The sequence below is a fragment of the Bos javanicus genome, chromosome 7 (assembly GCF_032452875.1).
Source record: "Bos javanicus breed banteng chromosome 7, ARS-OSU_banteng_1.0, whole genome shotgun sequence".
Classification (NCBI taxonomy): domain Eukaryota; kingdom Metazoa; phylum Chordata; class Mammalia; order Artiodactyla; family Bovidae; genus Bos; species Bos javanicus.
The window spans coordinates 56,754,927-56,781,273 of record NC_083874.1 but is presented as its reverse complement, the minus strand read 5'-3'; the positions used below and the strand labels follow the sequence as shown (position 1 = coordinate 56,781,273).

At 43.4% G+C, this 26,347-nt stretch overlaps 1 protein-coding gene across 3 annotated transcripts in view; it reads right to left on the bottom strand.

Annotated features, from left to right (window-relative positions):
• Positions 1 to 26,347, bottom strand: part of SH3RF2 (SH3 domain containing ring finger 2) — a 148,638-nt gene that overhangs the window by 54,972 nt on the left and 67,319 nt on the right. For all 3 annotated transcript variants that reach the window (XM_061423862.1, XM_061423863.1, XM_061423864.1), the window contains 2 exons: positions 24,129 to 24,224; positions 14,351 to 14,674 (listed from right to left, as the gene is read on the bottom strand). In XM_061423862.1, coding sequence (XP_061279846.1) covers positions 14,351 to 14,674; positions 24,129 to 24,224 — 420 coding nt within the window. The remainder of the gene's footprint in view (positions 1 to 14,350; positions 14,675 to 24,128; positions 24,225 to 26,347) is intronic.

The window sequence follows — 26,347 nt, the reverse complement described above, 5'->3', positions numbered from 1 at the left end:
GGCACTGAAGAGGGTGTTTTTGATTCCAGTCTTCCCAGCTGGTTAGGATGATCTTGGCCATGAATGTTATCCAAGTTGACACGCTGCCCACCCTTTGCACCTGGAAAGTGTGCCTTCGTGGGGCCCTCAGCTTTGGGGTAGGTCCTGTCCCCCGCAGTGCACAGAAGGGTTGGGGCGGAGGACACGTCCTCTGAAGGCATATATTTTCCATATATGGGAGGCCACAGTCTGGGAGGCAGTTGTCTGGCCCCACGCCCAGGGGTGCAGGTGTTTCTGTCCTCTGACAGAAGCCCTAGACACTAAAGCACTAAAGCATGGGCACACCCTCAGCAAGGGAGGGTGTTGATTAAGTGCTAAATCCCCAGGGCTGGCAGGGCGTGAGCAAGCAAGGCACAATGGGGATCAGTGGAGCTGGGCGGTAACACCCTTCATCCTCTTTATGTGGCATTTGTAGGGAGCCCATCACCTACTTTCACTTATACCCTTATTTCTCCTTTTCTTTTCAGCTGTGCCATGTGGGATCTTAGCTCCCTGACTAGGAATTGAACCTGTGCATTCTGCGGTGGAAGTGTGCAGCCTTAACCTTTGGACTGCCAGGGAAGTCCTACACTTAGTTCTTTGTTCAGTTCCTCACTCTTACAAGCATTCCCTCACTGACACTTCCTCACTGATACTCTCCTTCCTTTCATCCAACCCCCCAATCACTTGATCATTCCTTCATTCATCCATTTCTCAATCTCTTGTTTATGTTTATTAACTCAGACACCTTGGTACACTCACTGGGTTTCACTCACTTCTTCACTCCAATCAACTAACATTTCCTAAACACGTCCCCATGCCGGGCTTAACTAAAATTAACCCTGGAGGGGGTCAGGAGGCCCCAGTTACCTTATGGTTAAGGAGTTTAGGTTAAGAAGACAGCAGTTTCATAAATGCCAAAACAAGATGTGAGGTGACAGCCATACACCCAGAGGCAGAGATGAATGGCTGAGGGGGTTCAACCAGCTGGTGCCTCTGGTGTCTCCCAGGCCTCTGTGCTGCCTCTTCCCTTGTGTGGCTGCAAGTGACCAGGTACATGCATTCTCACCAAGGCATTAGGACCTCAGAACTCATTAGGAATAGTGTTAGTGTTAATTGCATCCAACTCTTGGTGATCCTATGGACTGTAGTCTGCCAGGCTCCTCTGTCCATGGGATTCTCCAGGCCAGAATACTGGAGGGGACAATATGGAAAGAATGAGTGGGGCTGTGAGCCAATATGACTTTATTCTGGGGGATTTCCCTGGTGGTCCAGTGGTAAGACTCTGCACTCCCAAGCAGGGGAGTGGGCCTGGGTTTGTTCCCTTGTCAGAGAACTAGATTTTGCAGGGCCTCACAGCATGGCCAGAAAGTTAAAAAAAAAGACAAAAAGACTTTAGTTTTGGATGCTGGAAATGGAATTTCATTTAAATTTTACACATCATGGAGTACTCTTCTTTTGAGCCTCTCCTATCCCCAACGAATCAAACCTGCAAAAACCTTCGCAGCTATGGGCCGTACACAACCAGGCTGAAGGCAGCATCTGGCCAGTGGCCTATAGTTTGCCATTTAAACTGCTCCCCCAAATAAATGAATAGTGGACAATTTCCAGGTGTCAACAGCAGAAATAGTTTGTATAGTCCTTCTCTGGTGACTGAGAGATGAGGGCCCAGCAAGGGCCTAATCTTAGGCATAGGGAATATGACTTTGAACATCAAGGGCAGACATTCTCCAATCTCATTCATGTTCTGCCCACTTGAAAAGGATGCAAGAAAATGACTGAAAAATCGTGAATGCTGTCTATGACCTGGTATACACTGCTTCAAATATATTAAGGGTTGGTCTTCCCAAGGCTTGCCCAGGACTTGGCACATAACAGGAAGTCAGCAAATCTTTATCGAATGAATGGCACATGGTGGGCACGTCATGTATGTGAATAGAATGGGGAAGGCAAGGAGCCTTCCCTAATCAGTGGCAGCTCAGGTCAAGGTCAAGGCCAAGGCAGTGGGCAGAGCAGATAGCTCAGTTAGGCAGCTTGAACTAAGCCCAGTGGAGGGAAGGGTCTGTTCCTGTGACTCTGCCCTCTCTTGTCCTCAGAGCTGCCTTCAACTCAGCCGTGAGAAAGCACATTGCCTTAGCTGATGTGTCTGGAAAGAGACAACCTGGAGTTTGCAATGTTCTCTGCATATGTAAGCAGGTTTTAGTATGCATTAGTTGTGCAATTTGCCAGCAGGGCTGGATTGTTTAGGAGTGGGAAGAGAGGGAGAAGGATGGATATGGCATCTTCCAAAGCCTGTGCTTTGAAAATACAATAAACAAGTTTTTTCTATGAAAAAAAAGATGGCTCATTTCCCCAGAAGTTTCTCTTTCCTTTTCTTTTTTGAGTACATGATTACTCACCGAAAATAAAATTCCTCAAGCATTAACAAAGGGCTGTGATAGGGGCTTTTATTTTGTTTTTCTTTGAGAGCAGTTTGTTAAGAGCAGGCTCCTTGTGCCCTCTGTGGAAGAGGGCTACAGAGAAGGCTTGATTTTCAGCTATGACTTGAGAAAGCATGAAAGCAGCTAATTTGCTGAAAAAACCCAGATGTACCCCTAGTCCAGTCACAGACTGGATGATCCAGAGTCACAGAATCTTGGATTATGGGCCTGTTCATGGATGGCAAATACATGGCACACCTGCCTCCTTTTCCTACTCCTGGGCCCGTGATAGACATTACTAATCAATCCCATCATTCCATCCCATTGAGCCTGGTTGCTGGCCTCACTTTGCTCTTAAACTATCCCTGTGAATGATTAAGTCAGTGTATGAGGAGTCCCACTCCTGCCACCTGGGTGGGGAAAGAGTATGGGCTTGGAAGAGAGTCAGACCCAAATCTTCTAATCCAAATCTTGAAATGTACTTGCTGCATAGTATTTAGCTAATTACTTAGCCTCTCTGGGTCACAGTTCCTCCATCTAACATGGAAGTAATTACATCTGTTCACAGTCCTCCCAGAAGCTGGTCTGTATATAAGACCCTGGCACTGGGCCTGACACCTGCTACTCATGACACAAAATTAGCTCCTTCCCCTCCAAGCTGAGCAGAGTGGAAAGTGGACCTGTCCCAACAATCCAGTCAATACACAGGTTCCCTTGAGCCTCTCCATCCAGGGCACATGAGTCTCCAATTGCACATGTCCAGTGATGGCACTGGCAAGTCTGCCTCTCCTGCCTTTGGAAAGTTCCAGTTTCCTCCAAAGCCCTTATATCCTTGGCATGTGTTCGGGAAGAAGGGGCTGCTATTCAGAAAGGGCGGTTGCCTTGCACAGACCTCATGTTAGCTGCCATTAAAGGAAAAAAAAATTAATTTAATTTTGTTTTATTTTTTTGGCCCACATCACTGTGGGTCTAGTTCCCCAACCAGGGATTAAACTTGTGCCTCCTGAATTGGAAGCACAGAGTCTTAACCACTGGGCCACCAGGGAAGTCCCCTTAGCTGCCATTTATTCTGCATGTACTGTACGCCAGGCCCTGGTCTATGTCCTGCACATCAGCAGTCCACAGTTGGGGCTGATTTTGACCCCGGGGGACATTTGACAATGTCTGGAGGCATTTTTTTGTTGCCACAACAGGGTGGTGGGTGCTCCTGGCATCTAGTAGGTAGAAGCCAAGGATGCTGCTAAACACCCTGTGATGCACAGGACAGTCCCCACAACAAAAAGTTACCTAGCTCCAAATGTCAGCAGTGCTGAGGTTGAGAAATCCTTCTGTGTGTGAATATCTCATTCACTTTCCTAACAGGTCTGTGTGAAAGGTGCTCTTACCAAGTCCTTGCAAGTTTGAGCCACATGGACAAGGTCCCTGTGCCATTAAGGACTGTCCATGATCCCACATTTCTCTATACAACCCTCCTTGTCCCTGACTGTACCCCGCTTTTCTCTCTCTTGCCCTTCTATTTTATTTTTCCTCTCTTACTTTTCCTTCTTGCTGAATTCTGTCAGTGTGTGTGTGTGTGTGTGTGTGTTTGTGTGCCGCACACCCTGGTGGCCTTGGGAATCAGTTACCCTTGCTCCCGGATCCCAAAGCTATAGCGTCTGTGTTAAAATGTCTGCAGTGCAGGCTGGGCCACTCCTTTTTTCACCCAGGCAGGGCTGGGGCTCCAGGATTAATTGGGCAGAATGATGATGTAAAGTTTAAGCTCTTGTTGGAGAAATGCTGAATCAAAGAAGCAAGCCAGGTTAATTACTGAACTTGCTTTGGTCACCAGAAACAAAAATGGCTTTTCTCCAGGGACCTCAGGGAACTTAGACAGGCCTGGGATCTGAGACTGCAGGCCTCACAGGGCACCAAGAGCTGCTGTTTTCTGGTGTAACTTCAGGATACAGTTACTGGGGCCGTGGAGAGGGACTCGAGTCAACTTCTCCTTTACCCTGGCCTACTCCCTTTATCCTTCAGGTCTCTGCCCGAAGGTCACAGCCTCAGGGAAGCCTTTTAATAGGCTATTTAATAGGGAAGCCTATTAAAAGGCTTCCCTGACCATGCTGAGTCTCTTCACTCCCCATCCTTCAACCTCACAGCACTTTGCACATCTGCAACCATGTAATCAGGTATTTATAGTATTTTGATTAGTATCTGTCTTTCCTGCTGGTCTGGAGTGTCCATGAGCATAGGGACCATATCTGTCTGGTCCACTATATTGCCTGTGCCCGGTGCATGTGGGGACCCAACTGCTGCTTCACTGGCTGCTTCACCGGTGGACCATGAGGCACTTGGGCGACCAGATCAGGTAAGGATGCGGCTTAGAGAAAAAGCTGAAAGGTACCAACAGAAGATGGTGGAAACAAGACCGTGCCTCAGTCTCCACCCTGGTCTCCTCCTTTGTCCAGTCTTTTTTCCTGACTTTCCTCCTATGGGTTCCCCTTGGAGTTACAGTTGAGAGGCTGCGCTGAGCAAGTACAATTGCCCCAGGGGCCCCCTGGATACAAGCCCAAAGCCATACTCCTTCCCTACTTCCACAATTGTCATTGCTTCTCAATGAAGCACAGGGACTTTTGGAAGCCTCTGCACTTCCAGGCAGGCTCTGACAGAGCATCCTTCTGAAGCATGCTGCCAGTGAACGGCACGCTCCACACAGGCCAGCCCCGGGGCACGGGCATGGGGACCTGACCCAACATTAATCACACTGTGAACATTTATTGAGCCATTTACCTCTGCCAAACCCTGGCCATTAGCTCATGTACACGCATCACCTCATTTTATCCTCACAGCAATCTTAAGAGGTTAAAAAAAAAAAAAGAAAAAAAGAATCACTACACCAGTTCCATTTTACAGGTGGAAAAACAGAGGCCCAGAGAGATTAAGTAACTTGCCTGATGTTACGCTGGTCAGTAAGAAGCAGAATGAGAGCTGATTGACCCCCAAAGCCCTTACTTTCATTCTCTCACTATACTACTTCTTCCTAAAGTGCCAAGAAGCTCTTTGTTAATAAGCTCTTAGAGAACTGTACCTGACATTACTGGGCCAGAGAAAGCTTTGCAGTAGCCAGAAAGGAAACAGGACTCTTGTGTAAAAGAGGGAAGACCAGAGGAACCACAACCATGACCATCATTATAGGAACAGTTCTTTGGGTGCCATTTACCTTTTGAGTGTGCTATTCACTAACAGAGCAACAGAATCCTCAGGTCTGTTTGATTATTCCACCTAGAAGATGAGAAAACTGGGACCTAGAGAGGCAAAATGCTTGCCCCAGGGCCATGTGGCTGGATGGGAGGGAGCCCTTGGATCAGATTCTTAGGCCTAACTGGTGACACAGTTGCACGTCAGGTGGTGGCAGCATGAGTGCTGTGCCAGAACTGCTACTGCAGCCTGGACTACATGGCTCAAGGGTGAGGCATTAAATGATGTAGTAAAAGGACTTTCAGTTTGGTCTTAAACTGCAATTAGTTTATTTTATTTCAGGAAAAGACATTGACTCTTATGGAATCACCTCTTTCTGCCAATTTTCTTACATATAAAATGAGACAAGATCACTCTCATGTTGGCCAGGAGTTGTGAAAAATATACCTTAAGGAATTCAGATTGGAAGGGTCACATAGATCTTGGAAGATGTCTGGCTCATTGCCTGGTTTAAACCAGGGGTTCTCCTCAATCACACCAAATGATGCTATGTTCTAAACCAGGGGTCCCCAGCCTCCAGGATCTAATGCCTGATGATCTGAGATGAAGCTGATGTAATAATAATAGAAATAAAGTGCATAATAAAAGTAATGCGCTTGAAGCATCCTGAAACTATCCCACCTGCCTCCCGTCTCCCAGGTCTGTGAAAAACTGTCTTCCATGAAACCGGTCCCTGGTGCCCAAAAGGTTGGGGACTGCTGTTCAAAACGCTCTGCTCGGAGGCAAGCAGGTAAAAGCAATGGCAGCAGCTTGGTGGGTTATGGCTCATGCCTGCAAAGACCCTGGGTGGAAGGACCTACCCATTTTGCAGATGAGGACTTGAGGCTCGGTGGGGTAAGGTACTTAGTTCATTGTCACTTAGTCATTAGGAGGTAAAGCCATGGCATGAAGCTTTGAGAAGGACTCAGAGCCCTTCTATTCATACTAAGAGCCTTTCCTCTATAGGGAAACATAAAAACCACCCCAAATCTAACAGCAGTCTCCATAGGCTCCTTCAGCATTTTCAGCACTTGGTTTCTAACAATCTATGCAATGGGAGAGATTTCTCCTTGGCCCTCATGAGATCCTTCCTGTGCTGATTTATGTTCCTTCCCTTTTGCAGACACACAAACACAAAACCAGTCTCTAAACCCACGTTTGGAAACATAAAGTCATCTCCTTATCCCCACAGCAACCCTGAAGCCCTTTCTTCTCCAGGCAGACCAAACCTGGTCTTAGCCCAGCTGTGAGAGCCGATCCTCAGGAGGGTGAACACATGGCTGCAGAGGCCGGGTCGAGGAGGCGGCCTGAGGGCAGTGATAAGGCTGTAAACAAGGAGACTGGCACAGGCAGGCAGGGGAGATTAGCCTAGCTGGCAGCGACCAGTGGAAAAAGGGGTAGCAGTTCACGGGTAGCAAACATGCCAGAAAAGAGAAGGTGCTGAGAAATGAGTCCTGTCTTTGAACCAGGGGAACACCCGGGAACAAACAAGGAAGACAGAGAAAGACTAACATGGAGCAGGTGGTAGAGAATAAATATATAGTGGTTAACTTTGGATTCCCCAGTGGACGCTGAGGGCCTATGATATGCAAGTTTGGACATCACTGTGAGATAATTTATTTAAAAGTCACAGGATAGGATCTTACACATCATCAGCTCTTAGAAAGTAGTAAGCATTCTTAAAGAAGCATTGTAGTTTAAAATTCAGGAGAGATGATAGGTTTAGAATGTCACCTTTTTGCAACCCCCAACAAGTGGTCATGAATGGCTCCTCATGAATGGAGGAGGGGAGTGTGTCGACACTGCATAGCCCTAACCAGTAATACCCAGAATGTGGAAAATGGAACAAGACAAATGACTTGGCTCTTTTGTACATGTCCATAGCAAAGGATAAATAAGAGAGAGAGAGAGAGAGAGAGAGGATGAAAGCAAGAGGACCTGTAGAATAAAAGAAATCTAACAGACACATCAACCCAATGCAAGGAGTTTACATCATTTAGATGCCATTGAAACAAACCATCTTGTAAAAAAAAAAAAACATGTATAAAGCAAATATAGAAATTGGAACATGGGCTGAATAATGCTTTAAAGAACTTATTGTGATAATGGGATTGTGCTTGTGTTAAACTTTTAGGGAAAAATACTGATATTTTAAAAGAGACGCTGAGATGTGTACGGATGAAATAGTAAGATATCTGAGTTTTGCTTTAAAACAATTGATGAGGGAGAAGGCTCATGAGTGGGGATACGGCTGAAATAAGATTGATCCAGGAGTAGATAATTGCTGAAACAGGGTGATATATACAGGAGGGTTCATAGTGTTCTTTTTTTAACTTTTGTATATTTTTGAAATTTCCTGTTACAGAAAAGTTCCAAAAATTTACAGGAGAGTGATTTAAGAGAAATCTAGCAACTAACTACTAAGAAATTTTGACTGCTAACATTTTTGATAGTAATAAAAATGGAAGCCAAACATTTTATATCCATTTTACATCTTTTGATTTTCCCAACAACTTTGTGAGGTAGGGGTTCGTCCTATTTTCTTGATGGAAACTGAATGAAGCTTAGAGCGGCTCCTGACTTGTCTGAAGTCTCACTGCGATGGGGGAGAGGTGTCTGGGTCTAAGGCTGGAGGGGTTTCCCCTACGTGACACTGCTTTTCTAGGTGGCTCCTAACTGCTCTTTACCCGGGGATCTGGCAAAGCAGAGGGTGGCAGAGGCCCTCTGGTTCTACTCTGGGTCTTTTTTTGTTTGTTTGTTTTCAGATGTCTGCCAGGGAAGTTCTGCTAAGGCATTAACTGATAATGTATGAGCACAGTTTAAGAGGCTGTCTTCACCCAAGGGGTGTGCTCTTGACAATTTAATACAGATATCTCAAGCACCTGTTATGTTCCATAGATGGTACTTTGGGACAGATAATGAAGACATCATATAGAACAGTTTGAGGGGCCAAGTGTCCATTTAATGAAGCCTCCCCACCTTCCACCCATGATTCTTTGTAGCCAGTTTGGCCAGTTCAAGAGAGCTCCAACAGCATCATTAGCAAGTAGGGATTTGCTGTGTGAACATTTTAAAGACAAAATAAATTTATATTGGGAGATACCAAAATAAGAATATAAACATAGGGTTAAGCTTATTTCTGTAAATTACCTTAGATGGAGGATTAGCTAAGAATCTTAAACATACATTAGCACTGAGACTGTGTCCAGAGAAAAAAAAAGATCTTACTACTCAGTAAAAAGCACCTCTCATGGCCATCCTGAGTACCAGAAATTCGGGTAGGGAGACTTCTCCAAAAGGTGGAGACAAAGGGACATAGGAGATCTGGACTTAGAGTTAAAGCTCCCAGAGACTGCTTCATTCAGGATATTTCAGATATTAGATCAAAAGGAGAGTCAGCTTTATAGACCTCAGAATTCCCTAAGGCGCACAACAGCTCATCTTCCCAGGAGCCAGGGAAAAGATGCTTAGACTTGCCGTTATCAGCCTGGGATGGGATGGAGGAGGCCTGGGTGTGGGAATCGCACAATAAGGAATGATTTCAGTGACCTGCCTTCCCCTCTCTGTCTTACCTCTTGTTTTCTGGGTAATCAGAAGAGTGGAAGGGGATTGGTAGTTACTGGATTGGCAAAAGTTCCCTGAATGAACTTTTTGGCCAACCCGATATTTAAGTAAATCAGAGGCCTCTGTCTTTGTTTTTGATTCTTGAGGCAAAATATGCTATTAGAAAACTTATTGGGGTTTTGGAATGTCAACAGCAACAGAAATGAATAAAACTCCAATTCTGCCCCTAAGAAGTTTTCAATCTGGTGAACCTTTAAGATATATATGAGGTTCTTCCAGCACAGAGAACACAACTGTAGACAATCTGATGTGAACACGGGAAAAATGAATTCTGCAGAAGAGGAGTGGCAGAAGTTTCCTTGAACAAATAGTATGCATACAGGGCTTGGGGTATGGATGTATTTGTGACAAGCAATTGCACCAAAAATAAATTCTAGGAGGAGCAACATTTATTTATTTCACAGACATTATTCATTGCTCAGAATAATGCAGGCACTATGCTGGGTAGAAGGACAAAAAGCCAAGAGGTGGCCCAGTATCTACTGTGCTCATGAATGTTGAGGAGATCACGGCAACTTTTGTGTGTGTGCTCATGTGTGGGTTTCCCGGTGGCACTAGTGGTAAAGAACCCGCCTGCCAATGCAGGAGACGTAAGAGACTTGAATTTGACCCATAGGTCAGGAAGATCCCCTGGAGGAGGGCATGGCAACCCACTCCAGTATTCTTGCCTGGAGAATCCCATGGACAGAGAAGCCTGACAGGCTACAGTCCAGAAGGTTGCAAAGAGTTGGACACGACTGAAGTGACTTAGCATGCAGGTCTGCATGGTCATGTGTGCACGTATAGGGGAGAAGCGGGGAGGCTGGAAGACTATAGTCAGATCAGGGAGCGTCTGGAATGCCCTTAACTATTTAGGAGAGAGAGCACAGGTCTGCCCTCAAATCCTGGGTCTTTCCAGCTTTAAGGCTTTGAAAAAGTTTCCAAATTTTTCTGTCCCGTAGTTTGGGCTGTTTGGTAAAATGGGCATATGAACACCTACTCTGAAGAGTTGTGAGAACAGACATAATGTCTGTACATCATCTCTTATAGTTTCTTCTTTCTTTTCTTTTTTTCTTGAGAGTTATATCTTATTTGGCAAACGTTTTTAGGGCCGAAGCAGCATCTCAAGTAACCCTGAGAGAACTGCTCCGAGGAGGCAAGGGAAGAAGTTTTATAGTTTCTGATTTTCAGTGGCCACTTAATTAATGGCAGTATTACTGCCTCTGAAGACTGTAGGGAACCACTGGTGGTCTGGGAAGGAGAAGCAGCATATCAGATTTGGGTTTTCAAGAGTATGAAGGCCACAATGGGGAGAATGAAGCTAACGAATGCCCTCTTCTCTGCGTCCATAGCACCTCACACATGTCTTAGTTCTGCATGTAATTACTCTGGACTTCTGCTTTCTAAACTATATTGCCTCCCATCTTTATAGATTTTTGCCATATCTACTTCCCACCTGTACCTTGTTAACTTACTGTTCTTTAAAAAAAAAAAGCTTTAAAATTTTAATAAAGCAAAAATTTTTCATAGACTTCTGTGAACATAAAACTGGCATCTCTTACAGAGGATAACCATCCAACAACATGATACAAACATGCAGTGTTATGAAGTTCAGACATGGGCAACTGGTGGCTGAAGCCCTGAGTCTGATTCCTTGTTCTCTCTTCCTGATGCAAGGAGATTAGCACCCTAGTACAGGGTGTTCCAGAAAGACCAGCACCAAACTGAGACTTTCTGATATCACCAAAAGGCTTGGGGAAAACTGGGAAGGGAATACCCATCTCTATGACAGTTCTTGGTTGTAAAATTCCAAGTATCTTCGTGACTGAAGTCAGTGCAGGTGCCAACAGGGTCCTCATCTCATTTCAGGAAGTTCTAAGTCCACTACAGTCATTTATGTTTTATATCCCTGCTAGACTGTGAATTCCTTGGGGACAAAAACTTACTCCTGCTGCCTTCAGTGCCGTGAATAAAACATGGGCACAGTTGGTAGTTCATAAAGGAACAAAGTGCTATTAAATGAAGACCTTCTTGAGGTGCAGAAGGCTTAGGGCAAATTCTTTACTGAGGGGTGGGCAGGGAAGAGAATACTGGAAGGCCTTGGAGTCTACAGGGAGTCGAATGAAGATATGCAAGAAAAGGGAGGCTAAAGACTTTCAAGATAATCAACATTGATGTAATGGTTTTGCCTGATGACATCTTTGCTGATGGCATAGTGGAGTGACAAGAGTCTATGAGCCAGAGTCACATGATTCTAGGGTCAGTACCGACTCTTACTGTTCACTAATTACATGAACTTTGGCCAAACCATTTTTCTTTTGGGGCCTTAATTACTTTGCTATAAAGTGGTAAGAATACCTCTCCTACAAAGGCTCTTACCATATTTTAGAATGTAGGGCAGCACTCAGGAGACTGGCAACAAAGAAAACCCCTCCCTCCTCCTGTGCTTCCTTCCTTCTTTCCCTCCCTCCTTCTCTCCTCCCCTCCCTCCCTCCTTCCTATCCTTTTACTTTCAATAAACGTTTGAGATTATTATTGCTGTTCTTATTGTTTTGGTATAGAATACCTAGGACTTGCTATGGTTACTAGTACACTGTAAGCACTCAACAGATGTCTATTGGCTGGAAGAGTTACAATGACCTGTGGTCTTATAGAAAACAATTCCTCCTTCCGTCTTCCCTCTCTATGCATATGTCACTACGATCTGCCCAGATGTTTAAGTCAAATGTCTTGATTCCTTGATTTACTGAGAACCTACTAGGGACTATGTACCATAAATGGTGCTGAGATGTGGAAGGAAGGAGGGGCTTGAGAAGCCAGATCCAGTCACAGCTCTGAAGGATATTAGAGACAAAGGAAATAGGAGACCTTGTCACTGGCTCAACTTGCTTCTCATCTTTAGATATAGCTCTTAGGTGGGACATTTTACAAGGGTGTTTTTGACAATATCTGGGCAAACATAGAAATACTGATAATCCAGCGCCATCTGAATCTAGAAAAGGCTATCAGTACTGTGCAGTGATTCCTTGGGGACAGGATATGCCAAAGCTACACTTTGGAATTCTCACCATTTGTGAAAATTAAGAAAAAATACTGTTGGATTGATCAACAAGTTCAGTTGGGGTTTTTCGTAAGATGGTACAGAAACCTGAATGAACTTTTTGGCCACCCAATACCTGGGCTTCTCAGGTGGCACTAGGGGTAAAGAATCCACCTGCCACTGCAGGAGATGCAAGAGATGCAGGTTCAATTTCTGGGTGAGGAAGATCCCCTGGAGGAGGGTATGGAAACCCACTCCAGTATTCTTGCCTGGAAAATTCCATGGACAGAGGAGCCTGGCAGGTTACAGTCCAAGGAGTTGCAAAGAGTCAGAGACAACTGAGAGCAGTGTTAGTTATTAGTTAATACTTGTTTGGAATCCCGCTAGGATTCTCTACTTTGGTCTAGCCTCTCTGTCTATGAGGTAAATTGACCAGGAAAAAGAATTTAAAAAGCACATGGAAAGTGACTCTTGGCTAAATCCTTTGGAAAGCTAACTTGTAGCTGAGTGAGCTAGCCTAGGTCTACCTAGCCTAGCTAGCCTAGGATGTGGGCTGTTCTTCCTATACCTATGTCTGTACAGAAAGAATCGTTTCAGAAAATTCTGCTGGTCTTTCACTTAAGTGTGTCACTAGGTCCCCATGTTGGAGAGTGTGTGTGTGTGTGTGTGTGTGTATAGGGAGTGTTGAACTTTGGGCACAAACTGCGTGTGTACTTGTAAAAAAGTATTTGGAATGTGTGTATAGGAAGTGAAGGAAATTCATGATTTTTAATGAAGGAAGAGTGTATAAGCAGGGGAGAGTGTAACTGTATGTGTGTGCAGTATGTATGTGATGCAAGTGGTGGGCAGAATGACATCCACAGCCAGCCCTCTAGAGATGCAGACAGTGGCATAAAGTCTGAAGTGCTGTTGGAAGTGATTGTTTTCCTTTTAGACCAGCTCACAGGTCTTTGAGGAGCCCTTGACTTTCTCCTCCTCCTTGTCTTGTTAAAAACAGATTAGAGTCCAATTAAGTCATTTAATCCCAAGGTAGAGAATCATGTTTAAAAACAAGATTTACAGCTTAAAAAAATTGCAAGTTGAGGTTTGTCCTTTCAAGTTGCCACCTGCATGGTTCCAAAGAGTGTTTATAGCAGAATACCCGACATGCAGTTCTTAATTACTTTGCCTCATACCTCTGGTCCTTCATATTTTAAAGCATCCTTCAACCTAAATAGCCTCATGCTATTAGAAGTATGTCTGTGCGGCCGGGTGGTCAGGATTGCCTTTTGGCTTATCTCCCTACAATAGGCAATTCAGGGGCCAGGCTTAATAATAACAGTGGTAATAATAATAATAATAGTATTAAGAGCTAATGCTTATTGGGTACTCAGTATGTGCCAGGCATGGCACTAAGCACTTTATATATATTATCTTATTAAATGTGTCATAGGAAAACACCAGGACTGGCTTCATGAGTGTGTGACATGTGTAGTCACATGGGGCTCTCTGCTCCAAAGGGCCCTTCACTTGGTTTGATGCTCTGCTGTTGCCATCTTGAAATTCTTAATCATTTTTGACCTGCATTTTCACTTTTCATTGAGCCTTGTAAAGTATATAGCTAGTCCTGAAAACACCCAATAACCCATAGTTTCTCTTTTTTTCTTTTCCTTCCCTTCCATGTGATGTCTGACACATTGCCAGAGGATGAAACAGTGAATGTCAGACTGTGATCCCAGAAAACATGCTATTACTGTTCAGGAGGGATCTTCTCTAAGGGGCAGGAACCATGCCATGGCTCTTAGCATGGGAAAGCAAGCCCCTGCCTCTAAAGCTCAGTCTTTTCATTTGTAAAGCAGGGGTAACAATAATAATAATACCTAGCTCATAGGCTGTTTCAAGGGTGAAATGAGATCATGTAAAGACAGCTCTGACATATAATACATATGACATTAGTTATCATTAACACATTATAAGGGCTTAGCAGGTACTGAGTATCCAATATTGCCTGTGACATGGTGTGGACCAGTTGCCCAACTCCAGGGTGGCCTTCTCCCGGAGGTTTGTTCCCTACCTGTCCCACGGAGCTGGGAGAGGCATCCGCTTTCTCCACATGCTGGGTGATCACAGAGGGGTTGCTGGAGCTGATGAGCACTGGGGTGCTGATCTCCACCATGTGGCGCCCCGAGGGAGAATGCACCATCCTGTTGAGGGTGTTCAAGGCTGTTGTGATGGAGAACTGGCCGGGCCCCTTCCTCCTGGATCCCGGGCCCCTTCGGAGGGTGGGTGTGCTGGTTGCCTTGCCTCTGGAGGGCGAGGACACCAGGGACAGGTTTTTCGTGCGGGATGATGGACGGCCTTTGTTCTTCTCTAGGAGGTGTCTTGCGGTGAGGTTTGGCTGAAAAGATGAAAGATCCAATAAGAATTTAGTCATCCTCACCTCATGTGAGTAGCTATATCTTACCCAGGCTGGTCTGAAGCCAGCTCCAATGCCACCACCTCAGGTGTCACTCCTTGGACAGTTTCCGTCTTTTATCCATAAGTCCCAATCCCTCTACTGTATCAATCAATTCTCACAACTCTCTTGCAACGTAGGTACAGCTCTACTGAGGGCTGAAGGATTTAAAACAAGCCATGATACTCTGCTCTGATTTGCCCACCTCTCTCAGCATCATCGCAGCTTCCTTTACCTGGAAGACCCTTCCCTTTTCTTCTAGCTCCCCCTGAGTGCCCCCTCCCCCAACCTTGACGCAACTGCTTGTCCTTCTCATTGTTCCTGCAGCCCCCATGCTTTCCCACTGTACACTGTAATCATTTACCTTCCTTTCCTTCACTGGACTGTTAGCTACCTGAGGGCAGGGTGTTCTCTGCTGTATCCCAGGGTGTGTGTTCCATAAGTGTTTGTGGAAGAATGGGTGGATATTTTGCTCAAGTTCACACATTTGATAAGTTTGACCAGAATGTACATCCATTCAGGACCCTGGATCATCTAAGGCTAAGGCCATCTTTTACTACTTCTTTTAAATACTTTGATCTCATCTCCATTCTCTCTTGTTCTATACCTCTTAGTGCTGGTACATCAGAAAAACAGACAACCCCCTTACCATGATTTGTGGTGTAAATATCTACCACTGTCTAGCAAGATTCCTGTAAGCCTAACACCAGCCGTTGCCATCAGGTTTCAGCCAGTTCTAGCACTAGCACCACCACTGACTGTACTGTATTTTTTGAATACTCTGCCTTTCAAGCAGCCCATGAGTTCATGTGCTTCAGAAATCAGAAGTATGCTGACAAAGGGGATGGTGTGAATAAACTTTCCAGGACAGTTATAAGTATCTTCATCATGATGCTTGTCACCAGTTGCTCTCTAAAACTGCACATCTCATTCTAATTCTGAAATTCAACCATAGAGGGAAAAGGGAATTTGCTCATTTAAGAACTGTTTTTTCATTAACATTAATGAAAATGTTCAGATGATTAAGATGATTAAAAGAGTTGAGAAAGAAAGTTTTAAAGAAGATGTAGTTTCTGCCTCCAGAAGCTTACACTGTTGGGGAAAAAAATCATCAAGTGGGAAAGGGGCATTATTACTTTAAAGACAAGAGAGTTGAGGCCCAAAAGGGGTGATTTAGGGGTGATTTATACATGGTAGGCCAGCACATAAACAACTAAACAAGAAAATATCAGGCAGGGATTCCCTGGTGGTCCAGTGGCTAAAACCTCCTGCTCCCATTGCAGAGGGCATGGGTTTCATTCCTTGTAATATTATAGGAGCTATTCATAGATCCTATAAGCAGCAAACGAGAGTTTGCCTGCCAAAACTAAAGATCCATGTGTCACCACCAAGACCCAGCACAACCAAATGAATAAATAAATAAAGTTCAGGCAGTAATAAATGCTCTGCTATGTCAGAGAGTGACAGGGGGAGGAAGCGACTTCAGATTTGGGGAGTTTGGTGAGGTGTCAAGGAAGACCTGCTGAGAAGGTGACATTCAAGCTAAGACATAGATGCCAAGAAGGAACCAGCCATGTGAAGATGGGGATAAAAACACACCAGGTAGCAGGGTAAGCTAGTGGAAAAATCCCCAAGAGGGGGTAAGCTCAGACTGTTTGAGAAAAAGACGTGAAAGAATCAGAAAGGAGAATGGTCTAGAGCGAGTGAGGAGCAGGTGGTAAAGAGGAGACCGCGGAGACAGGCAGGAGTTGGATCACACCAGGCTGGGAGGCTTCAGGTTTATTCTAAGTGTTACAGGAAGCCTTTGGCAGGATTGGGGTAGAAGGGTGACATGATCTGATTTATGCCTTTATTTAAACCTCATGCTATGGTTTGGCAGTTTCTCACTTAGCATCTGACCCAGCAGTCCCACTCCTAGGTAATTACCCAAGAGAAATGAAAACTTAGGCTCACTCAAAAACTGGCATGCAAGTGTTTATAGCTGCTTTAGTGTTAGCTGCCAAACAACTGGAAACAACCACGATGTCTTTCAACTGGTGAGTGAGTAACTGACTCTGGCACATCCCTACCGTGGAATATGACTTGACAATAAAAATGGATGAGCTTCATATACACCCAACAACATGGGTGAACCTCAGAGGCGCTATGCTAAGTGCAGGGAGGCAGACTCTGGAGGCTACATTCTTTTCTATTCCATTTCTATGACCTTCTGGAAAAGGAAAACTGCAGGGGCAGAGCACAGATCAGTGGGGTGTCCGGGAGCAGGAGTCAGGGAAGGAGCTGACTTCAAAGGGGCAGTCTGCCTTCATATTTCTGGGGAGGTGTAGGAACTATTTTATATCTTGATGGTGGTGTGGTTATATTGTTTGCATGTATCACAAAAGCAGAAAGACCTATTAAGAGGCTACTCCATTACTTAGTTAGAAAATGACTGTGGCTTTGACTAGTAGATTGGAGACAAGTGGACAGATTTCAGGACCTTTCAGGAGGTAGATCCACAAGACTGGGAGTCTGACAGAAGCATGGGTCGGGGAGAGGAAGTGGTTATTCATCATGTCCCACTTTCTGATTTGTGTGCCTAGGTCAGCAGTAGAGCCATTTGCTGGATCAAGTAACATTTGCTGATGAGGAGCAATCATGATGCTTGGGAGACGATGGTTAAGTAGTCCCTTAAAAGAGCAAATTTTACTGTATGTAAATAAAAATAAATACATCAAAAGCTCATTCTGGCTGCTATTCAGAAGTGTCAGGCCAGAAGGAGAGCGATCAATTGGAAAATTACTGAAGTTACTTAGGGCAGTTCTAGTGGAAGCCTGGACCATGCCTCATGTCCCCCCAGAGCACGCCTCCTGCTACTGTTCCCCCAGGAAAAGGATAATATACCCTCTGAGCTGAATGAATAAAGTTCTTTCTGGTCATTCACAGCCACAATGAAATAAATATATTTTTTTCTGGTTCCATCTAATTTTTATGTCCTTAAGTGAGCAACACTGTGAGTGTTTTCCATCAGCAACACAGACAAAGAGCCCCATGTGACTGTAGGTCTTCCCTGTCCTCTGCCAGTGTGATTAATAGCTTAGTTGGGGAAGGACTGCAGAGCTCTTCAATTTGCACTCACTCATTCGAAACAATATCCTTGAGGTTCATTGGGCTGAGTGAGGTTCACATGACCCAGGCAGGCCCCGCAGGAGGAGTCCTGACAAGAACTGGCATAAGCTCGGCATTTGTTTTAGCACCTTTATCCAGGTGCAATTCAATAAGTCAAATGATACATTAACAAGAAAAATCCCGTTGATGCCAAAAACGCCCCACCTTGCTGCTCCCAGAAGGAAGCTCTCCTTCCTTCCAGTTGTTCTGCATGGCCTTGGTGGTTCAAAACTTATTCAAAGAGTTCTCAGCAAGTGCTGGTCTTAATGAAATGACTGGAGTCAACATTTAAGTGCTGCTTTAAAAAGCTCAATTTGGATTTTAAGTAATTTTTGAAAACCAGGTTCCCAGATTAGAGCAACCACTTGATTATCTTTCCCCCTCCTAGCAATTAGAAGAACAGATGAAGCGATGGCTAGTTTGATGATGATCGTGAGGGTTCTTGTAATCGCTAATTTTAGAGGTGGAGTGGTGAGGAGAATATCCAAATGAATAATCATTAAATGTAGACGTTTTGGGAAAGAAGGGTATCAGAAACGGGTAATAAAATCAATGATGCCTTGTTTTCCCATACTGATGAAAAAGTTTCTTGAAATAATACAAGGGACTATGCAAGCTCTAATCTACAAAAATTTAAGCACCTCCTATGCATCCAGCTAGGGATTAGTTGAGGGGCTTCCCTGGTAGCTCAACTGGTAAAGAGTCCACCTACAATGCAGGAGACCCCAGTTCAATTCCTGGGCTGGGAAGTTCCCCTGGAGAAGGGATAGGCTACCACTCCAGTATTCTTGGGCTTCCCTGGTGGCTCAGATGGTAAAGAATCAGCCTGCAATGAGGGAGACCTGGGTTTTATCACTGGGTTGAGAAAATCCCCTGGAGGAGGGCATGGCAACCCACTCCAGTATTCTTGCCTAGAGAATCCCATGAAGAGAGGAGCCTGGTGGACTACAGTCCATGGGGTTGCAAAGAGTCGGACCTGACTGAGAAACTCAGCTCAGCACAGAGATTAATTGTAGCTGATCTCTGTCCTTGGAGATATAACCATCATCTCCTAAACATCATAACTGCTCCTCTTCACCAAGTGTTGCTTCATCCAGCAGATGGCCCTACCACTGACCTAGGCACACAAAGCCAAAAGTGGGGTTTTATCCTTGACCATTTCCTCTCCCTTGTCCCCCGCTCCTGTGGATCTACCTACTAAAAGGTCCTGGAATCTGTCCACTTGTTTCCAGTATACTAGTCAAAGCCACAGTCATTTTCTAACTGAGTGATGGAGTAGCTCAGATGATCTTTCTGTTTTTTTTTTTTTAATCCCTCCTCCTCAAATCATTTTTCCCACTGCATTCAGAGCAATCTTTAAGAAACCCCAATATGGACTTCCCAGGTGGGTAAAGAATCCGCCTGCCAATGCAGGGCACATGGGTTTGATCCCTGGTCTGGGAGGATTCCTCATGCCATGGAGCAACCAAGCCCATGTGCCAGAACTACTGAGCCTGTGCTCTAGAACCCATGAGCTGCAACTCCCAGTCCACATGAAGCAACAAGTGAAGCCTGTGGGGCTAGATCCTGTGCTCCCCAACAAGAGAAGCCACCACAGTGAGAAGCCCCTCTCTCCGCAGCTAGAGAAAGCCCATGTGCAGCACCGAAGGCCCAGCACAGCCAAGAAGTAAAAATAATAATCAAAAAAGAAACCCAAATCTGATGGAGTCACTGCCTCATTTTAAATATTTCAGTCATGTCCACTGATTTCTAGGTCAAGTTCAAACTTCTTACGATATGGCAGGAATACTCAGCAAATATTCCATGTGGTCCCCTATACTTCTCAGCTGGTTTCAGGACAGAAGGGACTATGTGACTCGTTCAGGCCAATGAACTATGAGTAGGAGTGACAAATGTCACAGAGCTGAGGCTTTCGCTGGTATACAACTCTCTCTTTTTTACTCTTCCCCTGCCATGAAACCTAGGAAGTCCATGTGTTCCAGCTGGCATAGCTTTAAGATGGCCCTGCTCATCCTGCAGGGTTCCTCAATGACTATGTGAGCACCGCCTCTCACCATTGTGTGGTGAGCAAGTGATATGGATTGGATATAATTTTTCTTGTGAAGCCACTGAGATACGGGGGCTGTTTATTACCATGGCATAACTTGGCTCATCCTGACTAATGCAGGAAGGTTTACAGGGTCCCCTCTGGTCTGGTTCCCATTTGTTTCCCTGGCTTTGTTTTCCTGTCTCTCTCTCACTCTCTAAGCTCCAGCTCTAGTATTTTTTGGTTCTTTGGAGGCTAATACACTTCCTTATCCTGCAGGACATTTGCACATATTACCTCCAGTCCCCAAAACTCTTTTCCCTCCATTCTTATCTAAACAACTCCTAATCATTTGTCAGATCTTGGCTTACAAGGCATCTGCCAACACCCTACTCAAGTAAGTTGCACATCATACCTTCCTCCCCCCAGTAATTCCCTCTCCTTCACATTTTGCATCATTCATCACACTTATAATTACTTATTAATGTCTCACCTTAGAGTCCTTGAAATTAGGGACCCATATCTGACTTGTATCACTAGAACTTAGCACAAGACCTGGCATGGCAGGCATTCAGTGAAAAATTAGTTGAATGATTGAATATATATTTAGGATGAGGGACGAGGTCATGTTGAAAGGATGGTTCTCTGAGTTTTTTTCCCCAGTCAGTTGGAACACTTCCCAAATATTTTTTCATTCATTTGCTTGTGAAGCTAAAATTATTTTTTTAAACAAAGTATCTGCTCTGTGTTGGGCTAGCCTGTGAAGTACAATCCACATACTCATCAGGTAGGTGTTCAGAGAAGAAAGAGACAGCTGAATGTTCCAACTAGTTACTGGAATTTTATGGAAAAATAGGTTTCTAGCTGAGTCTCATAAAATGAGTGAAATTGAACAAGTAGAGAACTGGGTGGGTATACCTGGATGGGGCTTCAACAGGAGAAAAAGCACTATCATTTGGTGGTGAGAGTAGGAGGCCCAGCCTCTCTGGGCCCTTCCTCTTTCCCTCCCTTCCATCTTTCCTTCCTTCCATACAGATTGAGTAGGGGGTGGCATAGAGGGAACCTCAACAACTGGGCTGTGTTCTGGGCACTCACTTCACAACCTGCTCTGGCTCTTCATATGGAAATACTGGTCCCTTCTCTGCAACTCTGCCTCTGTTTTGTTTCACCCCACCCTCCTAAAGGGCCAAGAGTACACCTTTTAGTTCTTTTATAGCTTGGCACTGCTCACTTTTAAAGCTTTGTGCTTGGTAAGCACTCAACAAATGTAGTTAAACAATGAAGTCTCCCTTTAAAATTTGTGATAACCTGCTTCAAGCTGGGGTGAGGCTGACAGCTAGAGGGTTAGAGGCTATAGATGATATATTATCTGGAGAAACAGGGAGATAACCTAACAGGTGTTCTTTCTTTCTTTTAAAGTAGATTTAAAAAAATAGAAGTAATATGTGCTAATTTCTGAAGATTTACAAAATACAGGGTGGGAGAAGAAAATGAAAATCATTTAGAATCGCACCATCTGGTGATCACCACTGTTAATATCTTGGTACATATTCTTCCAGTCCTTTATCCATTTATGCACACACACACACACACATTTATAAAGCTACTTTCATGCAGTTACTTTGTTTTTTAAAAATTGTGGTGAAAAAAATACATAGCAAATTTACCATAATCATCATCTTTAAGTATACAATTTGTTAACATTAATTATAGTCACAGTCACATTGTTGAGAAACAGAACTCTAGAACTTCATTTACTAAATCTGAAATTCTACAGGCATTAAAATTTATTTTAGTTAACAATCCTAAGTGATCCGTGTAAAGAAATAGAGGAAAATGATAGAATGGGAAAGACTAGAGATCTCTTCAAGAAAATGAGAGATGCCAAGGGAACATTTCATGCAAAGATGGGCACAATAAAGGAGAGAAATGATATGGGTCTACAGAAGCAGAAGATATTAGGAAGAGGTGGCAAGAATACACAGAAGAACTAAACAAAAAAGATCTTCATGACCCAGATAATCATGATGGTGGAATCACTCACCTAGAGCCAGACATCCTGGAGTGTGGAGTCAAGTGGGCCTTAGGAAGCATCACTACGAACAAAGCTAGTGGAGGTGATGGAATTCCAGCTGAGCTATTTCAAATCCTAAAAGATGATGCTATTAAAGTGCTGCACTCAATATGCCAGCAAATTTGGAACCTCAGCAGTGGCCACAGGACTGGAAAAGGTCAGTTTTCATTCCAATCCCAAAGAAAGGCAATGCCAAAGAAAGTTCAATCTACCACACAATTGCACTAATCTCACATGCTAGCAAAGTAATGCTCAAAATTCTCCAAGCCAGGCTTCAACAGTACATGAACCAAGAACTTCCAGATGTTCAAGCTGGATTTAGAAATGGCAGAGGAACCAGAGATCAAATTGCCAACATCTGCTGGATCATCAAAAAAGCAAGAGAGTTCCAGAAAAGCATCTACTTCTGCTTCACTAACTATGCCAAAGCCTTTGACTGTATGGACCACAACAAACTGGAAAATTTTTAAAGAGATGAGAATACCAGACCACTTTACCTGCCTCCTGAGAAGTCTGTACATAGGTCAAGAAGTAACAGTTAGAACCGTACATGGAAAAATGGACTGGTTCCAAACTGGGAACGGAGTACGTCAAGGCTATATAATGTCACCTTGCTTATTTAACTTATATGCAGAGTACATCATGTGAAATGTTGGACTGGATAAAGCTGGAATCAAGATTTCTGAGAGAAATATCAATAACCTCAGATATGCAGATGACACCACCCTTATGGCAGAAAGTGAAGAAGAACTGAAGAGCCTCTTAATGAAAGTGAAAGAGGAGACTGAAAAGTTGGCTTAAAGCTCAACATTCAGAAAACGAAGATCATGGCATCCAGTCCCATCACTTCATGGCAAATAGATGGAGAAACAATGGAAACAGTGACAGACTTTATTTTCTTGGGCTCCAAAATTACTGCAGATGGTGACTGCAACCATGAAATTAAAAGATACTTGCTCCTTGGTTTCTTCTATGACAAACCTAGACAGCATATTAAAAAGCAGAGACATTATTTTGCTGACAAAGGTCCGTCTAATCAAAGCTATGGTTTTTCCAGTGGTCAGGTATGGATGTGAGAATTGGACGTAAAGAAATCTGAGCACCGAAGAATTGATGCTTTTGAACTGTGGTGTTGGAGAAGACTCTTGAGAGTCCCTTGGGCTGCAAGGAGATCCAATCAGTCCATCCTAAAGGAAATCAGTTCTGAATATTCATTGGAAGGGCTGATGCTGAAGCTGAAGCTCCAATACTTTGGTCACCTGCTGCAAAGAACTGACTCCTTGGAAAAGTCCCTGATGCTGGGAAAGATTGAAGGCAGGAGGAGAAGGGGACAACAGAAGATGAGATGGTTGGATGGCATCACCTAGTCAATGGATATGAGTTTGAGCAAGCTCTGGGAGTTGGTGATGGACAGGGAAGCCTGGTGTATTGCAGTCCATAGGGCTGCAAAGAGTTGGACACGACTGAGCTACTGAACTAACTGAACTGAAAAATAATCACAAACATCTTTCCATAATACCAGATACTCCCTGATATTGAGTATTACCTTTTAACATTTTTTTTAATGGGCTTGTATTTTTCCATCACCATAATTAAAAAAAAACTAAATCCTTATTCTGACTTTTTACCACTTGCACAATGCTATGATAAACATTTTTGCACATTTTGTACATACTTCTTAGCACATCTGTTTTATTATTTTCTTATAATCAACTCTCAGGTGTGGAATTCATGACTCACAGGAGATGTCCCTTTTCCATATCCTTGATAAGAATTTGAGTCTGGAGATGAGAGATGACAGTGATTTGTACTCCCATCAGCAGAATGAAAAGGCCTATATTCCCACACTCTTGCCAGAAATGGGTATTTTGTAATAAAAAAATTGTTTTTGGCCTCACAGCATGGCATATGGGACACTAGTTCCTGGACCAGGGATCAAACCTGTGCCCCCTGCATTGGAATCATGGAGTCTTAACCACTGAACCACCAGAGAAGTTCAGAAATGGGTATTATGGACTAGCATCTTTTCTTTCAAGACTTTAGTTAGTTCTGAAATAAGCCTCATATCAAATAGAAATTGCTCTCAGGCATCACTGTAGTCCAGGTATAATTCTAACCTTGCATCAGATGTAGATTTGATAGTCACGTACCTCTACAAACAAGATTGGGAAGATACCGACTTTATCTCCCAACTTGCCTTCTGCCCAGTTCTCATCCACTCGGCTGATCACAGTGATGATATCATCCTGAAAGAGAGAAAGTCTCCTGGTTAACATTTACTCTCAGTTTTCTGGGAGGGAAAGCTTTTCATGGAGATCAACTTGGAATCTCAGATGGTGTAAGGTGCAAGTAAGGTAACTCTTTCATAATCTATTTACAAAATCTCTCTGCTAAAATACTCTTTTCTCCATTAAGGGCAGTATTTGGGTCACTAAGACCAAAAGAGGAGTAGAAATCTGGAGTATCAAAGAAATCCATTAAGAAAACTTGGAAATATCTCTAATTTTCCATCACCTGCAGAATCAGGGCTTTTCATTTGAATTAATCTGATGAGAAATCAACATGGAAGACATAGGGAGACAGACTTAGCAAAAGGAAGGATGCATTGTATTCTGATTTTGAGCACTTTTCAGAACGTGTTCCATTTTTAATGTATCAAACATAAAATGGCTCTTTATTCAAGTTTTTATTATCAAAGGTTATATGGAGATTTGTAGAAACATTTGGAAACGTAAATAGGCAAAACAAAGAATTCTATCACAATATAGATACAATCAGTGTTAACCTCTTGGTTAACATGTTTTTTCCCCAGGTTCTTTTATATGAAGATAAAATATATATAAATAAATATATGAAATTATAGTATATTTTATATTTAATATAAAAATTAGAAACTAAAATTTTAAAAACTTTTTCAAAAACATGTATACAGGCATACAATAAAGCATAAATATTTTAGATGTAAAGCTTGATGAAGTTTTAAAATTGAATATATTCACAAAGCCCCCATCTGGAGCAAGAGAGATGAATATTTCCAGCACCTAGATGGCTCTTGTGCTTTTCTCTGACACCTAGCAAGAGGTGACCTCCACTCTGACTCTAGCATGTATATTCATTTGGCTTCTTTTGTATTAATTCAAATGAAGTCATATAGGATACGTTGTTTTTTTCCCTTAATATCATGTCAGGAACATCTTTCCATGTCCACACCTGTTCATCGATCTAAGTCTGAATATTCATCTATCTAAATCTGAATATTCATCCACTGATCTCTCTTTGTCCCTTAGTAATGTAGATGAATCTAAATCTAAATTCATTACGGCATTATACCGTTTCTTAGATTTCTTTGTCCTTATTATAATCTGCAGTTACACATGTTTACGTTATGATTGCTATAATGTCTGTCTATCCCATCAGACCATAAACTCTATGTCTGTAGGGCCTGGATCTATTTTGATCATTTTTGTCCTCAGGACCTTATACAGTGGCTTCCTTTTAGCAGTCAACCAATCAGTTTTTATTATTTCTTTTATTGAGGTATAGTTGATGTGCAATATAAAAGTTTCAGGTGTACAACACAGTGATTCACAATTTTTAAACAATCAGTATTTCTTGAATGCATGCATGGGTAAATGAATTAATGCACGTGTGAATAAATAGGAAAATTTACTGAGACAGAATAGCTTTGGGAGAAAAGATCTTGAGTTTTTTTTAGACATGCTGCATTTAGGAAGACCATGAGATTTCCTAGTGAAGTCTCAGTCTATGATAGCCTTCTGCCACTGTGCTGTGCTCAGTCATGTCAGACTCTGTGATTCTATGAACTATAGCCCAACAGGCTCTCTGTTCATTGGATTTTCTGGGCAAGAATACTGGAGTGGGCTACCATTTCCTCCTCCAAGGGATCTTCCCGACCCAAGGATCGAACCAGTGTCTCCTGAATTGGCAGACAGATTCTTTATCGATGAGCCATTGGGGAAGCCCTGATAATCTCCTAGGAGGGAACAAATCCTCTCTTCTGAGTCCTTTGTCATAACTTCCCATTTATGTGTTTGCTCCTTCCACTAGACTGCTGGCTCCTTGAAGATATGGACAATGACTCTTCACTGTATCTGCATAGACAGCCTGGTACATGGATGAATTCAGTGAATGAACAAGTTCTTGGGTAAGTGTCCTGGTTTGCAAATTCCCAGAGAGGGGACACAAAAGCAGATATGCTCCCTGTCTATGTCTTCCTCTGGCTGTGTCCCCAGAGCTCAGTGTCTAATGCCAGGGATAAAGTAAATACTCAATAAATGCTTGTGGAATTGAACTGCTGTCCTCTGGCTGTAGCCAAAGTATAAAATGTGCAGGTCGGCTACTGAATGGT